General features: G+C 44.8%; 1 protein-coding gene across 1 annotated transcript; it reads right to left on the bottom strand.

Annotated features, from left to right (window-relative positions):
* Positions 1 to 2,496: 2,496 nt before the first annotated feature.
* Positions 2,497 to 4,059, bottom strand: LOC137569257 (E3 ubiquitin/ISG15 ligase TRIM25-like). Its single transcript, XM_068278864.1, has one exon. It carries the CDS (start codon positions 4,057 to 4,059, stop codon positions 2,497 to 2,499), a length of 1,563 nt encoding a protein of 520 aa, XP_068134965.1.
* Positions 4,060 to 18,642: the final 14,583 nt, after the last annotated feature.

Below are 18,642 nucleotides of genomic sequence, written 5' to 3'. Positions count from 1 at the left end.
CTAGAGATCGGTATTATTTAGACAACTTTACATATACAACTGCTTCCCTTCCCCCACTGCTCTGCCCCAGAAGGAGACGTTACATAGTAAGTCTAGCTGTCCTGGACATCAGTCTGCAGACTTCCTGCAGTGTGCTGTGCACTCACATACATTTCTATTCCTGCATGTCTCTCACTCTCCCTCTACATTTCCCTCTGTCTAACTGACAAACTTTCTCCCTCTTTTTTTTCTTTCCCCTTCCCCAGTCGCTTTCACACACACACTCTCTCTGTCCCTCAAAGACAATCCATCTCCCTCCCAGACTCACACCTATTCCTCTTCCCTTCAGTTTGTATTTACTTTTTCTACTCCACCCCCTCTATATACTGCATTTCCTGAATATATTTATGTCTGCTTACCAGTGCTTGACTTTGTTTAAGGGGAGAAGCCACAGCAGAAACCCCCAGGCACTTATTTTATCTTTGTAGTGCATGCTGTTTAGCAAGACAAACAAGCATGTCTACAGTGGGCTTACTACCACTATGTCAGCAAAGACTTTTGTGAGACTTTTTGAATGACATAACAGAACGGTCTGTGGGCATTTGTGGTTTTGGGCCTAAATTAGTCACTCAGTCTACAGCCCTGTCTGGTATTATTCCGGCTTTGGCAGCGCTCTTATCGGATTGCCCCTCGCAACAGCTACACTCAGTGTAAGATGTCTCGGAATCCATTAGCATCATTTAGTGTAATCCTCTACCCCTATCGGCACGGCAGTGCCTAGTATGATTACCTCACCAACACCCAGCGCGATCCACCTACTCTCCTCCCCAGCGAGCAGCACCCAGCATGATCCTCCCTGTCCATTCTTACCTAATAGTAGCACACACCATCACCCTCTTTCCCCACCCGTCGTGACCTTAATATCCCACCCGGCTACATTTTCATGCCACCCGGCTGGAAAAAAATTCTGGGGAGAACACTGAGCTATGTATTGGCGTTAAGCAAAAGGCTGACTTTCAGCATTTTCTACCGCAGCCTCTAGTGTGAAAGAGCCCTAAGCAGTGAAATGCCTCTCAGAACTGCTCACTGCTGCCTGGTAACTGCTTGCTGAACACACAGCTCAACTGTCCGTGGAAAAGAGCCCTAAAGATAAATGGGTAAATACCCTGGTTAGTTCCCCACATGTTGCACCTGGTGACGAGACAGGTTCTAGCAGGCACACTGTGCTCATCAACTGCTGCAAACTAAGAGCCCTTTCACACTAAGACCTCTTTTCCACAAACTGTTTCTAGGCAGTGAACTGTCTATCAACTGCTCGCTGCTACCTGGCAACTGCTCGCTGAGTACACAGCTCAACAGTTCCTGGAAAAGAGGCCTGTGTGCTCAGCAAGCAGTTACCAGGCAGTAACAAGCAGTTGTGAGAATTTATGAGGCATTTCACTGCTCATAAACTGTCTGTGGAAAAGAGGCCTTAGTCCGTTATGTAGCAGCACCATGGACAATATTATCGCAACACCACTTACATAATGTGAAAGGGCCCCAACAATCACGTCCTTCTGCTGTTGCACAGAGGATGTGATTATACGTTACATGGGCAGAATTGGCTAATGAAATTTATCCATTAAGGCCACTTTTCCACAGACTGTTGAACTATGTGCTGGGCAAGCAGTTACCAGGCAGCAGCCAGCAGTTACAAGGCAGCAGAAAGCAGTAACCAGGCAGCAGTGAGCAGTTACCAGGCAGCAGAAAGCAGTAACCAGGCAGCAGCAAGCAGTTGTGAGAGGCACTTCACTGCCTACCAACAGTCCATGGAAAAGAGGCCTCCGAAATGCACCAATCAAGTACAGCAGCTTCGTGTCCAGCTGCATACAATCTCTGTATTATATAGGATCTCATTGACTATGCCTAAAGGTTCGTATACACGTCCGATAAAGATCGTTCGTTACGAACGATTCGTGACGTTTACACGATATTCAAATTAGACGGAAAAGATCGTTCGTAATGAACGATTGTGTACACACGTCAACGATATAAGTATAAAGTACTGAACGACGAACGATTAAAAAATGCGTGCGCAAACGGAAGTGACGTTATGACAGGCAATAAGAACATGCGTTATCGGACGATCTTTGTACACACTGCAACGATTGAACGATTATCTTTCGAAAAAATCCGCCGGGTTGGATCGGTCCGATTGAACGATAACGATCGTTATCGTTCACAAAAACGATCGTTCACACTTTTTGAACGCACGATTATCGTTCCGATTGTCGTTATCGTTCGTTTTTGAACGATCGTTATCGTACGTGTGTACTCAGCTTAAGAGTAACCAATAAAAAGGCTAGTTGTGAGTTTATAGGAGCTGATTTCAGAGATTAATGAAGAAATATAGAATGATCAAATACACATACGAATTGACATACTGTTGATTTACAGCTTCTTCCTACTGAACCACCAGTCAGGTCCCACCTTTCCTTATACCTACATCAGTCCCTTTACATATGTTGATCAAATGTTCTATTTGCCCCCAGCTATCTTTACAGACCCTCCCTCCACATAAAATGCAGCATGGAGGGGCCCACTGACGGCAGTGAAGGTGTGGAGATACCTGATTTTGCCACTCAAGGCATAAAAGGAAAGCTGCCTAGTCTCAGAATCCAGAAACATCCCAACTTTGGCCATTGGGAAGTTGGCCGGTAGCTGGAAAATAACCCCATCATGTAACAATGAATATTGGCTTTGCTGCTTCTCTAAACACCAGGACTGCTTATTATAGCCAATCAATGACTGACTCCAGCCTCTCCTATCCATACTGGGGTCACACACCCCAACCTTCCAGTCCTGAGACCCCCCAACATCCACTTCCCAGTAATGCTGTCCTGAGTTAAAACACTGTGTACTCAATACCTGAGGACGACACTGAAAGGCCCGGGATGATTTAGCATTCATTTTCTGCGGACAATTCTCATGCAAGGAAAATGTTGCCGTTTTCTTGTCATTTGATATCTGTAAATCGATACCAGCTGTGTCTATGTCTAGAAATACATCTGCTGGTTTCTGTAAATAGAAGCATGTATCTACCCTAGATAATGTGTAAGATATTGTGCACAATTTGTGCAAGACACTGGCCACATCCAGAACTCCCCCTTCCAGTTCCTTCACAATTGCCATCTCCTTTGGGGCACACAAGTCACCTGTGTCTGGTTCCTGTAGGACAGTCAGTGGGTCAGTCATGTTACACAGCTCCTCAATGTGACGCATCTTCCTGGACAGCTCCTCCTTCTGTATCGCCATCTGTCTGATCGCGTCATCATAGTATTGTATCCATCTGTTGACGTTAATCAGGACTCTCTTCTCCAGGTCATCTATCTGTCTCCTGAGGTCTCTAAACAGGGGAGTGACTTCTTCTGTTTCACTATGTGCTCTATTTTGTGCTTCTCTCCTGCCTTTATAAAGACTATGGACACTTTCCTCAAACTCCTCTTTCATTGCCATTAGGTTCTGCAGATCAGTATTTAGTTTCTTCTTCTTCTTCTCTGTGGCCACATTCAGTGTTTCCTTCTGATGGCCAGTGTGCTTATCAATCAGACAATACACACAGACACAAGTAGAATCAGTAGTGCAGTAATACTCCAGGATCCTGTTGTGGATGGAGCATTTCCTGCTCTTTATTGAGGCGGTGGGATCACATAACACATGTTCTGGTGCCTTGTTGTGGACCCTCAGGTGTTCCTCACACAAAGAAGCCTCACACAGCAGACAGCATTTCACAGCAGGTATCTTTGCATGGAGACATTGGCTACAGGAGACTCCAGTGTACTCCTGGTCCGATTGTGTAGGCAGGAAGTTCTCCACTATGTTGTGCAGTGTGGTGTTCCTCTGTAGAGCAGGGCGATTCCTGAACTGTGTCCTACATCCTGGACAGGAATAACCTCCAGTCTTCTTCTCCTGTGTATCCAGCGCTTCACTGACACATTTTCGACAGAAGTTGTGTCCACAGCTCAGGGTCACAGGATCTGTATAAACGTTCAGGCAGATGGAACACTCCAGCACCTCGCTCAGTCCAGCTGCAGACGCCATCCTAACAGCAAGAGGAATGCAGAAGACAGCTGGGTGTGTCACACCTTCTAGGCAGCCTCGGGCTATACACTGCATATTTACACTGACTACTCCTAGAAGTAAAATACAAAGGGATCCTCATACAGAAAAGTAGACCTATTATAGGAACTATTTTATATGCTATGATAAAAAAAAGTCCTTTTCACAAAGTTCATATGGTTGTTAACCAGTAGTCTAAAAGTGAACCTCCGGACTAAAAATCGACTCAGCAGCACTGAAAAGGCCTGGTGTTTCTTTAAGGGTACGTTTCCACTTGAGCGGCGCGATTTGCTCGCGGAAACCGCGTCAACGAATCCGCATGCGGTTGCGGATTCGTTGACGTTTCCATGCGGATTTTCACGCGGAATCGCCCGCGGTTTTAACGACGCGATTTTAACCATGTCAATGCTGGCAAGCATTGACATGGGTTTTTAGACTAAATCGCACGCGGAAACGCCGGGAAAACCGCAAGACTAAAGAGCTTGCGGTTTTCCTATTTAGTTACATTATCGACGATTCGCGTGCGGGTGTGCGGCGTGCGAATTCTGACGGCTCTGCTGTGCAGATTTTTTCTGCATAGCGAGCCGCACAGAATTCCTGACAAGTGGAAACGGCGCCATCCACTTGTATTGGTTGAGCGAATCTGCATGCAGGAAATGCATGCAGATTCGCTCTAGTGGAAACGAGCCCTAACAGTTTCACGGTATCAGAACTTTTTTTCTCTTATACAAGCCTCATTTTTAGCTGCACCGAAGAAAACAGCCCGGGCTTTTTTCCCCTGATGCTGTGCAAAGCATGATGGGATTTCTGATTTTGTTCTCGTTCTGCTGTTTTTGTGCAATTTATTTTTTTTTACATTTTGAATTTGACATTTGAAGCCTAGTGTGTGCAGCTGGGAGGGGTAATCAGGACACAGGAGAGTTGGAACTGTGTCTCCTGCTCCTTGTCACCTCCTTTCAACCAAAAAGATGGCTGCCCCCATGACAAAGATGGCAGCCCCCATGAATCACAAACATTTGCCTGTTCTTTTAAAACAGGGTAGGTAAGAGATTATATTACCTATCTATTCTAATTAACATAACTAATGTAACTTGATGACAGTATGTTTGTTTAGGCTGAAGTTCCCCTTTAACAGCCATATTTTCTGCTACAGGCAGAAGTGTAACTATTGAGAGCAATCCCTGGGATCACAGAGGAAGTCAGGGCTGTAGGGTCCCCTAGATACTTGCTCATCCCTCCAATACAGGGACCTTTTATCACGAGCAGGCGTTGTTGTGGCTAAAAGTTCTTTTGGGGGAGAAGGAGCTCATGGTGCCTACACTTATTAATGACCCTTGGCAGGTGACCTTTGGCTTATGAAGGTCACCATGGGGGCAAGTAAAGGGTGCATGAGTATTGGACAAGGAGGGAAAAGCACCAAAGTTTAGCTAGGAGGTCCCGTGATTTCTAGTTATAGCTGTGAACGATAATGTGACTTGTGCACAGTAGTTTAGCACGGAGTCCTCTTTTAAAAGGGTTCTTTAAGCTGTTTAAAATTAAAAAAAAGTTCACTTTTCTGGAGCTTCTACCGGCCCCCATCTAACTAGACATACGACACTGCGCTTGCGTGGCCACGCATTCCCTTGCTCCTGCTCATGCCATTGGGAACATCCTGCGCAGGTGCAGTATGACCTTTTCTTGTACTGCGCCTGGTGCAGGATGCTCCCGGCGGTGGGAGCAGGGCGGCGCGGCTGTGCAGGTGCAGTGTCTATCTTCTAGTTAGACAAAAAAAGAGAATGTGACCCGTTCCAAGGGACAGGAGGATTCTTGAGGACCGGCGTGGCACAGGACGTTTTTAGGGGACCGGTAGAAGCCCCAGGTAAGTGAAACTTTTTATTTTAAGCAGCTTAAAGAACCCCTTTAATTAGAGTTTTCCTGGAGGCACATTCACTGTGTACTGGGAATGAGTAGTGATTGTTGACTTTGTTCGCCACCACACAGTTCGTGGCGAGCGAACGTGTGTCGCAGTTCGTGTTCACGCAAACAATCCTTACCAAAAGTTTGCATTTGCAAAACTGACCAAAGGTTTGCATTTGTGGGGGGCACTGGAAGGCTTCCATTTCCCACCATCATGGTCATGTGACACCAGGAGCAGGGGACACAGGAAGGCTCCCATTTCCCACCATCATAGTCATGTGACACCAGGAGTGGGGGACACAGGAAGGGTTCCATTTCCCACCATCATGGTCATGAGACACCAGGAGCAGGGGGCACAAGAAGGCTTTCATTTCCTGGCATTATGGTCATGTGACACCAGGAGCGGGGGACACAGGAAGGCTCCCATTTCCCACCATCATAGTCATGTGACACCAGGAGCGGGGGACACAGGAAGGGTTCCATTTCCCACCATCATGGTCATGTGACACCAGGAGCAGGGGGCACAAGAAGGCTTTCATTTCCTGGCATTATGGTCATGTGACACCAGGAGCGGGGGACACAGGAAGGCTCCCATTTCCCACCATCATGGTCATGTGACACCAGGAGCAGGGGGCACAGGAAGCCTCCCATTTCCTGGCATCATGGTCATGTGACACCAGGAGCAGGGGACAAAGGAAGGCTTTCATTTCCTGGCATTATGGTCATGTGACACCAGGAGTGGGGGACAAAGGAAGGCTCCCATTTCCCACCATCATGGTCATGTGACACCAGGAGTGGGGGACACAGGTAGGCTCCCATTTCCCGGCATTATGGTCATGTGACACCAGGAGCAGGGGACACAGGAAGGCTCCCATTTTCCCAGCATCATGGTTTAGTAACACTGATTTTGTGAAGACCCGTTTATTGAGAGGTTTACACGCAGGTGAGAAAACATCACAGAATTAGCCAAATCTAATATTCCAAAATGCAAAGGGACTTTATCTATCATGAGAGGCTGTCTCCATTGTCTGTAAAGTCAATTGCAAATAAAGTGAATGTGGCTTCATGAACACTACACTCCAGTTCATTCATACTTTTTATTGTGCATTTAATTAAACATGACATTATACACACTTTTTTGTAAAGAAAATGTAATTTTGAATAGTGTGGAGAGGGGATGGAACCAGTGTTGCATTAATTAGTGTATTGCGGTATCCTTTCACACTATGAAGTGTTCATTGTGTTACATTGTAATGCAGTGCACAATCTTTCCGAAGCACTGCTTTCAAAAGTGTGTGCAGCATGGCGTTATGAGGAGGAACCCATCAAAGACAATGGAATGATCCTGCACTGTCCGCTGTATGCTAGGCACATTGGCGTGTATAGTGTGAGGAGGAACCCTAACCCTATGCAAGATTTTACCTAAGGCCCCATTCACACTTACAAGCTCAAAACGCCACGGATTATTGCCGGCGTTTTGCGGGAGTGATTTTTCTGCGATTTCACGAGGAAAAATCACTGGACAGTGCAGCGATTTCTCTGCGATCACGTTTAGCGCTTCTATAGCACTGAAATGTGATCGCCGGGAAATCGCCAGAAAATGGTGCAGGCTACGCGTTTGCATTTTGGGCGAATTGTGGCCAAGAACGGGCCCATAGGGTTTTATTACACTAGCGCTTTCCAAATCTCTAGCGTTTGAGCGTTTTGCCGAAATTGCCGGCAAAACACTCTAGTGTGAATGGGGCCTGAGGTGCTCCTGACCACCACAAGCAGTGTACCCGCCAGGAAGGTTTGTGTAGGAAGCCTGAGTTTTACTCCCGCACCGGAGGAGGAGGTGGTAATAAATTAGCCAGGCTGTCACAGAGCACGATGCTCTGCCCAGCAGCTAACAGTAGAAATGGCAATTCTGTAGTGAGCTTTTTTTTTTCTTTTTTAATAAAAAAAAGGGGGGGGGGGCACTACAGCGAAATGTAGGCTACTGGGATAACGCTGATAGCAAGCAATAGTAAGAGAAACACATATTTAGTGTATCTGGTTCCAAAGGTCAGCTGGATAGGATAATGTATAGCACCTCCTTCAGATACTGGCATCACCAGAAAGTGACCTGCTCCTCTAAAACAGCTTACAGCTGAACTGAGGAGGATGTCGTTTTCTAGTGAAGCCAGGATCTGCAGGAGGTGCTATAAAGTATCCTATCTAGCCAATCTTTGGAACCAGATACACTACCTAATATGTAATTACTCTTACTATTAGAAACATGCTACTGGGGTTATCCCTGTAGCCTACATTTCGCTCTAGTGCCCCTTTAACTGCAGTCTTGTGATTTACAATGTCTTTATTGACAGAAGATAAACATATAAACCCCAGGAATACAGTAGATGAAGCCCACTACACATGCTGTTTCTGCAGTCATGGCAGCAGAGCAGGTCACTGTGTGCCAGCCCATCTGATTATAGCCATTAAGCATAATTCTACAAAGGCTATTTTTTACAGCTTATTGTGGTGATCAATACAATATGACAATACTACAACACTATCACCATACATACTGTATGTAATATACAGTATACGAAGGCTGTGGAAGGAAAATGTTATATACTGACAAGGACAATCCAGTTTCCTTCACCCCCATCCTCGTGGTTTTTGCTGATCGTTGTGCTTAGTTTTTAGCAATATAAGCCCACCGCCACAAATTTAAGTACGCTGCCCAGCAACAGCTAAGTGGGGGACACAAAAGATGAGTGACGGGTAGTCAGAGTGGTCCCTTGTCCCCCTCCCCCAGCTACATCTCTGATTTGTGGGCGGGCCAATGTTTTCATGAGGTGGGCACAGGAGCCAATCGTGCACCACAGAGCTGGGGGTGGCGCATGCACGGAAGACGCCAACTCATCGGGGGTCGGCGATTCCTCAGAGGCTGACCCAGGAGAAGACCAGAGCTGCGACGAGGGACACAAATTAGGTCTAAGGGCTGGAGGAATTTGCTCCTCTCAACGAACAGCTGAAACAACAAATGGAAAAAATACAGGTGGAAATAAAGAAAGATAAACAGGCAAAATTCGCAAAGGATTTAGCAAAATGGGACATGGATAAGGCCCTTGACCCAGTGGAGAGATTAAATAAAAAAAGAAACTACAATAGGAGAAGGAGGGGTAATAGAAACTCAGATGAAGGATCAGGAGGGGAAACGGATACCTCAGCAGGATCAGGGATAGGTTCAAAAAAGTCTGTATCTTTTTTAGACAAAGAGGAAAGAAAAAGTCAAAGAGGGAGGAGCTATACAAGGAAAGAAAGAAACAAAAGGAACAGAAGCAGACAGAGGAAATGGCAAAGTTGGGGGAGGGATCAGTCGAGAGAAGAGGAGAACAGCAGACAGGAAAAAGACAGAGAAGAGAGACAGGGGGCTACAGGGGGCATGTTGACCCGGAGCAAAACGGACCAATGGAAAAAATAGAAGAAGATGATTTAACAGTCATAAATCTCTCCAGGTTCCAATTAGGTAAACATCACCTGTCTTTACTAAGAAAAGGCCTATCCTTCTCACCAGTGACCAAGGGTGATTGCTTTGAAGTCTTTAAAGACATAAATTTATTTTTGCGTAAATTAACATTAAAATTGTGGCATCAAACCAAAAATCAAAATAATCAGACTGAAGATCCGGAATATGACCCACCCCCAGACCAAAATGAGATAGATCTGTCAATTTCAATCCATGACGATTATTCACACTCTCTAGACATGACTGTTACTGAACGCCTTGGCCATGATGGAGGTGGGGGTGATGATTGGATGCATGATCTTGAGCTAATCGACTCCCAGATGGATGCCCCCCTGGTCCCTACCAAATTGAAAAAGAGATCTATAAAAATGCCCCCGCTATCGAACAATAAATATGTGGCAGTTTTCTTAGAAACTATCCAACAAGACTTAAAAACATTGAACTGGTCTGAGAGGCCAGAGAGATTCAATTTAACAAGGGATGAACAAAGAGCTCTTAATGAGCTTCAAGAAGCCAAGGGTTTGATTATAAAACCGGGTGACAAAGGAGGCAACGTGGTCCTCCTCAATGAGGAGGACTACGTTGCCGAATGTAAAAGATTGCTTGCAGATCGAGATACCTATCAGAAATTGCCCGACAATCCATTTTCCCTGGTGGTCCATAGAGTTAATTCCCTGGTAGATGACGCTTGGGTCAAAGGCGTCATCACGGAGGATGAATGTAACTTTATGAAGGTGGATACCTTTAACATACCAACCTTTTACATAATACCAAAGGTTCACAAAAGTATGTCTAAGCCCCCAGGGCGCCCGATTGTGGCGGGCATAGGTAGCCCGACACAACGTTTGGGCAAATATGTGGATGAACGCCTAAAACCATTGGTAAGTCAATTACCATCGTTTGTATTGGATACAAAAAACCTTTTGGGTACACTTGAGGATTTGGTGGTCCCCCCGGGGTCCCTCCTCGTGGGGATCGACGTTGAATCACTATACACGTCGATCCCGCATGGGGAGGGACTCCGGGCTATGCAATTTTTCTTGCAAGGCCACTATCCAGAATTTGCCGATTTCAACCAGTTTATTTATGACGCAGTTGAATTAATCCTGCATTTGAATTGTTTTTCTTTTGATGGAGTTTTTTACAGGCAGACCAGGGGCACGTCGATGGGGGCGGCGTGTGCACCGGCATATGCGTGCCTCCATTTGGGCCTTTGGGAACACCAGGATGTCTATGGTGACCCTGGCTTCCGGGCACACGCCGCCCTCTGGCTTCGTTATATTGACGACGTGCTCCTGGTCTGGACTGGTAACGAAGAAGAATTGGAGAGGTTTATGGTGCGAATGAACCAAAACGATAAAAATATTAAGTTAACGTATACAGTGAGTAAGCAAATATTGAGTTTTTTGGATTTACAGTTAAAGGTGGAGGGAGAGAAAATATCTACTTCCACATTTCGTAAACCGACGGCAGGCAATAGCTTACTTCATGCGTCCAGTCATCACCCCCCCCCCCCTTTAATTAGGGGAGTACCATATGGACAATTCATTCGGTTACGACGCAATTGTTCCAATGACGAGACTTTTCGTATGGAAGCTAGATCAATGTATGATCGCTTCAGACAAAGAGGATATCCACATCGCACCCTACGCAGAGCTCTGCGGAAGGCATGGGATGTGGATAGAACTGACCTTCTGAATGAGCAGGTGACTACTAAAGGGGAGGAGGACAGTTTTTTGCGCTTGATCAGTACTTTTGGGTCCCATTGGGAGCCCTTACGTGGTATCTTGGAAAAGAACTGGAACATTCTAACCGCTTCCCCAGACATTTTAAGAATAGTTGGACCTAGACCCCTCATGACAGCCAAGCGTGCACCCAATCTTCGTGATAAATTAGTTAAAAGTGAATACAAGAGAGACACAGCAACTTGGCTAGACAAACATATACCGAATGGGACCTACAGATGCTCTAGATGCAAGCTATGTCCATTTATAGACCGTAGGGACAGTAAGCATTTTTATGATAGCTCTGGCCAAGATATGTATGAGATTAGATCACATATCAATTGCTCAACTGAAAAAGTCATATATATGATTGAATGTCCTTGCGGACTTAAGTACATAGGGAAAACTAAAAGAATGATGAAAGACAGAGTTTTGGAGCACTTGCGCCTAATTGAGGACAACAATGAGGAAAAAAGCTTTTTGGCAGCACATTATGCCCAGTTCCATAACAGCAATTTAAATGGAACTAAGGTGAAGGGGATCTATAAGTTAAATATTTCAGTTAGAAGGGGGGATTATGATGATGTCCTTTATTGCAAGGAGGCCATGTGGATATATAGGTTGAATACCCTGTATCCACATGGCCTCAATCGAGAATTAGATCTGAGAGCATTCTTGCGTTTGAATGCATATGCATGATGGGAAGCGTGCTTTGGTTCTGTATGGCTTGATTCTTTGAAGAGTAGCTGTTTGAGGACCTTTGACTTGGATCTATAATTAAAAGTGGAGCTTATTGTGCAATGTCCCTTTAAATGAGCATCATAAGACAACGGTGCAGCCAAAAATACTATTAGAGCCCTGCTGTTGAAATGCTCTATTTGAGACTTTGAAATTGAAGTGGAGCAAACTTTGAATATACAAATGAAGATTGGTAATGCCTTTGATAAAAATAGGTGATTTGCATCTCATTGATTGTAATATAAATATGAATGACATTAGAGATCAAATATAGCTGGAAAAACGAAACTCTCCTTCCCATGAGAGAATAATGTCTTAGAATTGACAAACCTTAATTGTTTAATAAGGTAATACTACAATAACCTCCCAGGATAATAGCACACTGAATCTGTTTCAGTCCCTTTGAAATGAGGGGCTGTACGTATTTATGCGGATCATGAGTAACTGCATTAGCTATGGTGGATGCTGACAAATGGAGGAGGAGTAGTGACGACAGAGGAGGAGGTCCCAAGAAAGTAAAAGTTGATGCACGGGGGGGAAGGAGACACACCCTGAAGAAACGCCCACGGCGTGAAACGCGTCGGTGGGCGGAGTCGAACACAACGTCTGGCTGTTCTGACCACTCTATACGAGGAACTACCCTACCCAGGTGCCATTGCAGGCAATAGAGCGGGCGTTCTGATTGGAAGACCGTGGAGACGGATGTTGGAGCTGTGCTGGGACGCCAGCCGGCTTTGATCCCACGCTGTGCCTCGCTGACAAGCCCTACAATCATGGCGACCTGGCAATAGAGAAAGAGAGAGAGAGGGGGGTCCCCCAGTGACTACAATCCACCTATTCCCATAATCTAATGACACATCAATGCAGCGCTGCGGAAGACAGAAGCTAATTGGGTGAGATCCATGCCTATCTATTATATTATGCACGCTATATGCTTTATGCTGAAACTTGATATTGGCTGCCTTTTGCTTCATGAACTTTCTGCTCTGTGAGCTTTCGCTTGGATGTCAGATTTGAGCACTGCTGAAGAGTCCTGGTTGAACTTTGGACCTTGCATTATATTGACTTGTGGAACTTTTTCCCTGCGCAGAGCTCTATTAGATTATATGAGGGATGAATGGGTGTGATTGAATGAGTGGTCTGATATGAATGATTGGCCGGCCATGTATCATGTTATTACTGACTCCGCAACATTCCTTCCCCAGTTTTTAATTATTTTTTTATTCTCCCTGAATTTTTGATATCATAATAAAAGTATTTACAATTTGGATTACACTTGATACCTAAGCATTTCGATTATTTCTAGTTACTAAGGGCTGGAGGAAGCCCAAGGTAAGTAAAGTTACATTTATTTTTCACCTCGGAAATCCTTTACACTAGTGTGCACATGAAGCTTTAGTCTCAGTAAACGGTTGTAGAACCACAAACCATACACTCCGTACAATCCTCCCAAATGTAACCATAAATGCGTACCAGGGAGTCAGAACAAGGCACCCTGATCCTTTAGAGTCCACATTAGAGGGAATGTCCAAGCAAAATAAAAAAATGAGTTTCACTTACCTGGGGCTTCTACCAGCCCCATGCAGCCATCCTGTGCCCTCGTAGTCACTCACGGCTCTACCGGTCCCCCGCTGGCAGCTTGCCGACCTTGGAGGTCGGCGGGCCGCATTGCTTACATTTTTACGCATTCCCGCGAGTGCAGGAACATTATCACATAAATTTTTACGCATTACCGAATCAATTGAACCGGTAACGCGTAAAAATGTATGTGTTAATGTTCCTTCACTAGCGGGAATGCGTAAAAATGTAAGCAATGCGGCCCGCCGACCTGCCAGCGGGGGACCGGAGCAGCAGTGAGTGACTACGAGGGCACAGGATGGCTGCATGGGGCTGGTAGAAGCCGCAGGTAAGTGAAACTCATTTTTTTATTTTGCTTGAACCTTCCCTTTAAAGAGTAACTGTCAGGCTGCAAAAGCTAATTTAAACCTCTATTCTCCTGTGTTAAACAGTTTAGAAGGAAGCCAAAAAGGCAATACTGAAGTTAAAAATCTCTCTTACTTTTGATGTGTGTTGAACTGCAAGGCTGTTAGACCCAAGCTCTAAAAAAGGAGGAGAGGCTGCATAGAATACTGCAAAGCATTCTGGGGCTGCTTGGGTCCTCCCCTTGCCTGCTAGTGAGAAAGTACAGGCTCATGTTACAATGTTACAACAGCGTAGCACTGATAAATCTCCGGGCAGAGTACACTGCATGAATCCGCTATTGTTCCTAGCCACATGGCTAATTAATATTCACTGCACAGTAGTGTTATTCATTAGGAGGTTTTCTGTGAGTCAAATCATCAGGAAGCAGGCAGGACATGAGGACACATTTGGCTTCATAGGAGACAGACAAACATGGAACCTGCCATGAGCTGTCAGGAGCATCATTCTCTGCATATACTATATACAAATTCTGTGAAATCCAAACGTGGACAGTGAAATGCATATGTAATGTAAGTACAGCCAATCTTTAGCTAATGATATATGTGTTTTTTTTCTCTGAGACCCTATACCTAACAGCTCCTCTTTAAAGCAAAAAGTCCCGGGACATCTGGATTTGAAGAAGCAATCTTGCTTTATTGCTCTACATTCAGTTCTAACAGCATGGCATTTCGGTCTGGACAACCTTTCTCAAATGCTGACCAGCAATCAGTACTCAAATCATTTATAGATGAAAGTTACATCACACCCAATTGAAAAACACCTCCTGCATAATTAAGGGGGAAGGCACAGACTCAAAGGAAATTTAATGGAGAACACTGGAAATATTTTATGTATATGAGCAATAAAGCAAGATTGCTTCTTTAACCTCTTGAGGACCTCAGTGCTAAACCCCCCTAAAGACCAGGCTATATTTTGTCTAATTGGCCACTGCAGCTTTAAGGCCTAGCTGCAGGGCCGCACAACATAGCACAATAGTGATCCCCCCCTTTTCTCCCCACCAAGAGCTCTCTGTTGGTGGGGTCCGATAGACCCCCCCCATGTTTATTTTTTTTTTATAAATATTTTTGTAAAAAAAAAAATGTATATGCAGTAGCCGGCCCCAGGACTTGACGCCAATTGGCATTAGGCGTTCCTGGGGCTGCTGCCGCCAGTGTAGGACTGGGAGATGGAAGAACTGAGGAAATGCACCTGCTGGCCAAGCAGCTGTAACCCTGTGTTATCACCCCCAATAGAGACCTGCAGCAAGTCTTCACTGTGAGCAGCAACACCTGATTACTGCTGCTTGGCTAGCCAGTGGATTTCCTCATTTTTTCAAGCTCCCAGTCCGATACTGGCCGCCGAGGCCATGCCCATTGGCGTGGGGCGGTCGTTAGGTAGTTAAATCTACATGGAGTCACGGGACTTTGCTGCAGTAAACTATTGTAACTAGTCCAATTTTAGGCCAGATTAAAACAGGTCCAATCTATATACTGTATATAAAATCGGATGTATGTGTGTGTGTGTGTGTGTGTGTGTGTCTATGTATGTGTGTATGTGTGTCTATGTGTATGTATGTGTGTATGTGTGTCTCTGTGTGTGTCTGTGTGTGTCTGTGTTATGTGTGTGTCTGTGTGTGTCTGTGTGTCTGTCTGTGTCTGTCTGTGTGTCTGTCTGTGTGTCTGTGTGTCTGTCTGTGTGTCTGTCTGTCTGTCTGTGTGTCTGTCTGTGTGTGTGTGTGTGTGTGTGTGTGTGTGTGTGTGTGTGTCGCGATATGTTCTGAGGGTCTCGCGCCTCCCCTGCACACCTGGGCGGAGCTACAAACAGCTAATAAGATTTCACCTATTCATGTCAATGGAAAAAATGTAAAAGGCTGCCATTCTCACAGTAATCAAGCCAGAGTCCCCACACTTGGCACAGTTGGTCACTTGGTGACCGGGGTTATAAATCCAGGGAAAAGGGGTGGATCATTAAACAGCCAATCAAATTTCAGCCATTCATTTTAAATGGGAAAATGTAAACTGCAGCCATTCTTACACTGTTAATCGCAGGGTCTTCAAACTTGGCACACTTGGTCACTGGGTGAATGAGGTTAAGATTCAGGAAAGTGGGTGGAGCCTACAACAGCCAATCAAACTTCACCTATTTATTCTCAAGGGAAATATTTAAACTTCTGCCATTCTTACACTATTAATGGCAGTGGCTTCAAACTTGCTACAGTCAGTCGATGGGTGACTGGGGCCAAAATTTGCTGAAGGGGCGGACCACAAACAGCCAATGAGATTTATTTGGTGGATAAACTGCTTCCATTCACGCATTTTTGATGCCAGGAACCCGAAAGCTCACAAACTTTGTCATTGAGTGACTGTGTATCAAGATTGCAAAAAAGGGGGCAGAGACAAAACAAATTTCACTAAGAAAATATAAACTGCAGCCATTCTTACACGTTAATGGCAGGGTTTTCAAACTTTGCACAGTTGGTCATTGGGTGATTGGGATTAATATTCAGAAAAGTGGGAGGAGCCTAAAAAAGCCAATCAAAATTCACCTGTTTATTTTTCAAGGGTAATATTAAAATTGCTGCCATTCTTGCACTGTTAATGGCACAAGCCTCAAACCTGGTACAGTTGGTCACTGGGTGACAGAGGTTCATTTTAAGAAAGGGGGCAGAGCCACAAACAACCAATCAGATTTGTTTTATTTAGATGGGAATATACAAATTATTGATACCAAGGACCCCAAAACTCATAAACTTGGTAACTAAGTGACTATATGTCAAGGTTAGAAAAAGTGGGCAGCTCCAACAACTAAATTTTTTACATGGGGAAATATAAACTGCAACCATTTTTACACTGTTAATGGCAGTGTTCCCAAACTTGACACAGTTGGCCATTGGGTGACTGGGATTAATATTCAGAAATGTGGGTGGAGCCTACAACAGCTAATCAACATTCACCTATTGGTTGTCAAGGGGAATATTTACATTGCTACCATTCTTACACTGTTAATGGCAGAGGCCTCAAACCTTATACAGTCATTCAGTGGGTGACTGGGGTCCAAATTCACTAAAGGGGGTGGAGCCACAAACAGCCGATCAGATTTGTTACATTGATTTTAGCCTGTCATTGGCAGGGTTCTCAAACTGGGTGACTGGGATTAATATTCAGAATAGTGGGTGGAGCCTACAACAGCCAATCAAAATTCACCTATTGATTTTCAAGGGGAATATTGAAACTTCTTCCATCCTTACACTGTTAATGGCAGAGGCCTCAAACCTGCTACAGTCGTTCATTAAGTGACTGGGGTTTAAATTCACCAAAGGGTGGAGCAACAAACAGCCAAACAGAATCCTTTGCTGGGTAAACTGCTTCCATTCACACAATTTTGATGCCAGGAACCCAAAACACAGAGGCGCTCAGTGTTGATGATACTGGCAGATGCTGTTTACTCCTATCTGTTATTGCCTGATGAAGCAGGTTTGTATCCCGCGAAACGCGTTGCACTTTATTTGGAGTATCCAATAAAATTGTTTTGACTGAAAATCCACAGTCGTGTGTTCTGCTTGGAGGAGGTGAGTCCACCACTGCCTCCTCTATTACCAAGATGGGTTTTTAAGTTCTTTTAGTGTTTTTTATCCTATTGGCGCCTCTGTTATCCCATTATCCCCAGGAACCCAAAAGCTCACAAACTTGGCTGTGTGTCAAGGTTACAAAAAGTGGGTGGAGTCAAAAAACAGATTTCCCTGGGAAAATGTAAACTGCAGCCCTTCTTTAATGTAAATGGCAGGGTTCTCAAACTTTGCACAGTTGGTTACTGGTTGACTAGGATTAATATTCAGAGAAGTGGGTGGAGCCTGCAAAAGCCAATCAAAATTCACCTGTTGATTTTCAAGGGGAATATTAAAATTGCTGCCATTCTTGCACTGTTAATGGCACAAGCCTCAAACCTGGTACAGTTGGTCATTGGGTCACTGGGGTTCAAATTCATAGAAGGGGGTGGAGCCACAAACAGCCAATCAGATTTGTTTCATTTCACTGGGAAAATACAATTTATAGATGCCAAGGACCCCAAAGCTCACAAACTTGGTCATTGAGTGAAGCAAATTTCACTGGTAAAATATAAACTGCAGTCATTCATACACTGTTAATGACAGGGTTTTCAAACTTTGCCCAGATGGTCACTGTGTGACTGAGATTATTTAGGGAAGTGGGTGGTGCCTAAGATAGCCAATCAAAATTCACCTTGATTTTCAAGGGGAATATTTAAATTGCTGCCTCAACCCTGCTACAGTTGGTCATTGGGTGACTGGAGCTCAAATGCTGGAGAGGGGCAGATCCACTAACAGCCAGTCTGTTTTGTTTAATTTCTATGGGAATATACAAATTATTGATGACAAAGACCCCAAAGCTCACAAACTTGGTCATTAAGTAATTGTGTGTTAGGGTTAGGAAAAGTGGCCGGAGCTAACACCAGCCAAATACATACCTGGGCAACGCCGGGCGTCCAGCTAGTAGTTTTAATAAAGAGATAAGTCATTGTGTTCTCATAAACTATCTCCAATGATTATTTCTGCTGTGCACTGAGGCATTCTGGGAGAGTAACTAGAAATCACTGGGCCCACCCTGCGTAACTTTGGATGCCCCCGCCCTGCCCCCGCACACACTTTCTGCACAGGTAAACTGAGAACCATTGTTATTCAATTGGCGAGTGCACACTGGAATGTGTTTTCCCCATGCAGATAAAAACAGACAG

The sequence above is a fragment of the Hyperolius riggenbachi genome, chromosome 1, assembly GCF_040937935.1.
Source record: "Hyperolius riggenbachi isolate aHypRig1 chromosome 1, aHypRig1.pri, whole genome shotgun sequence".
Classification (NCBI taxonomy): domain Eukaryota; kingdom Metazoa; phylum Chordata; class Amphibia; order Anura; family Hyperoliidae; genus Hyperolius; species Hyperolius riggenbachi.
Note: the sequence above shows the minus strand (reverse complement) of the source record. Positions and strands in the feature narration are given on the sequence as shown.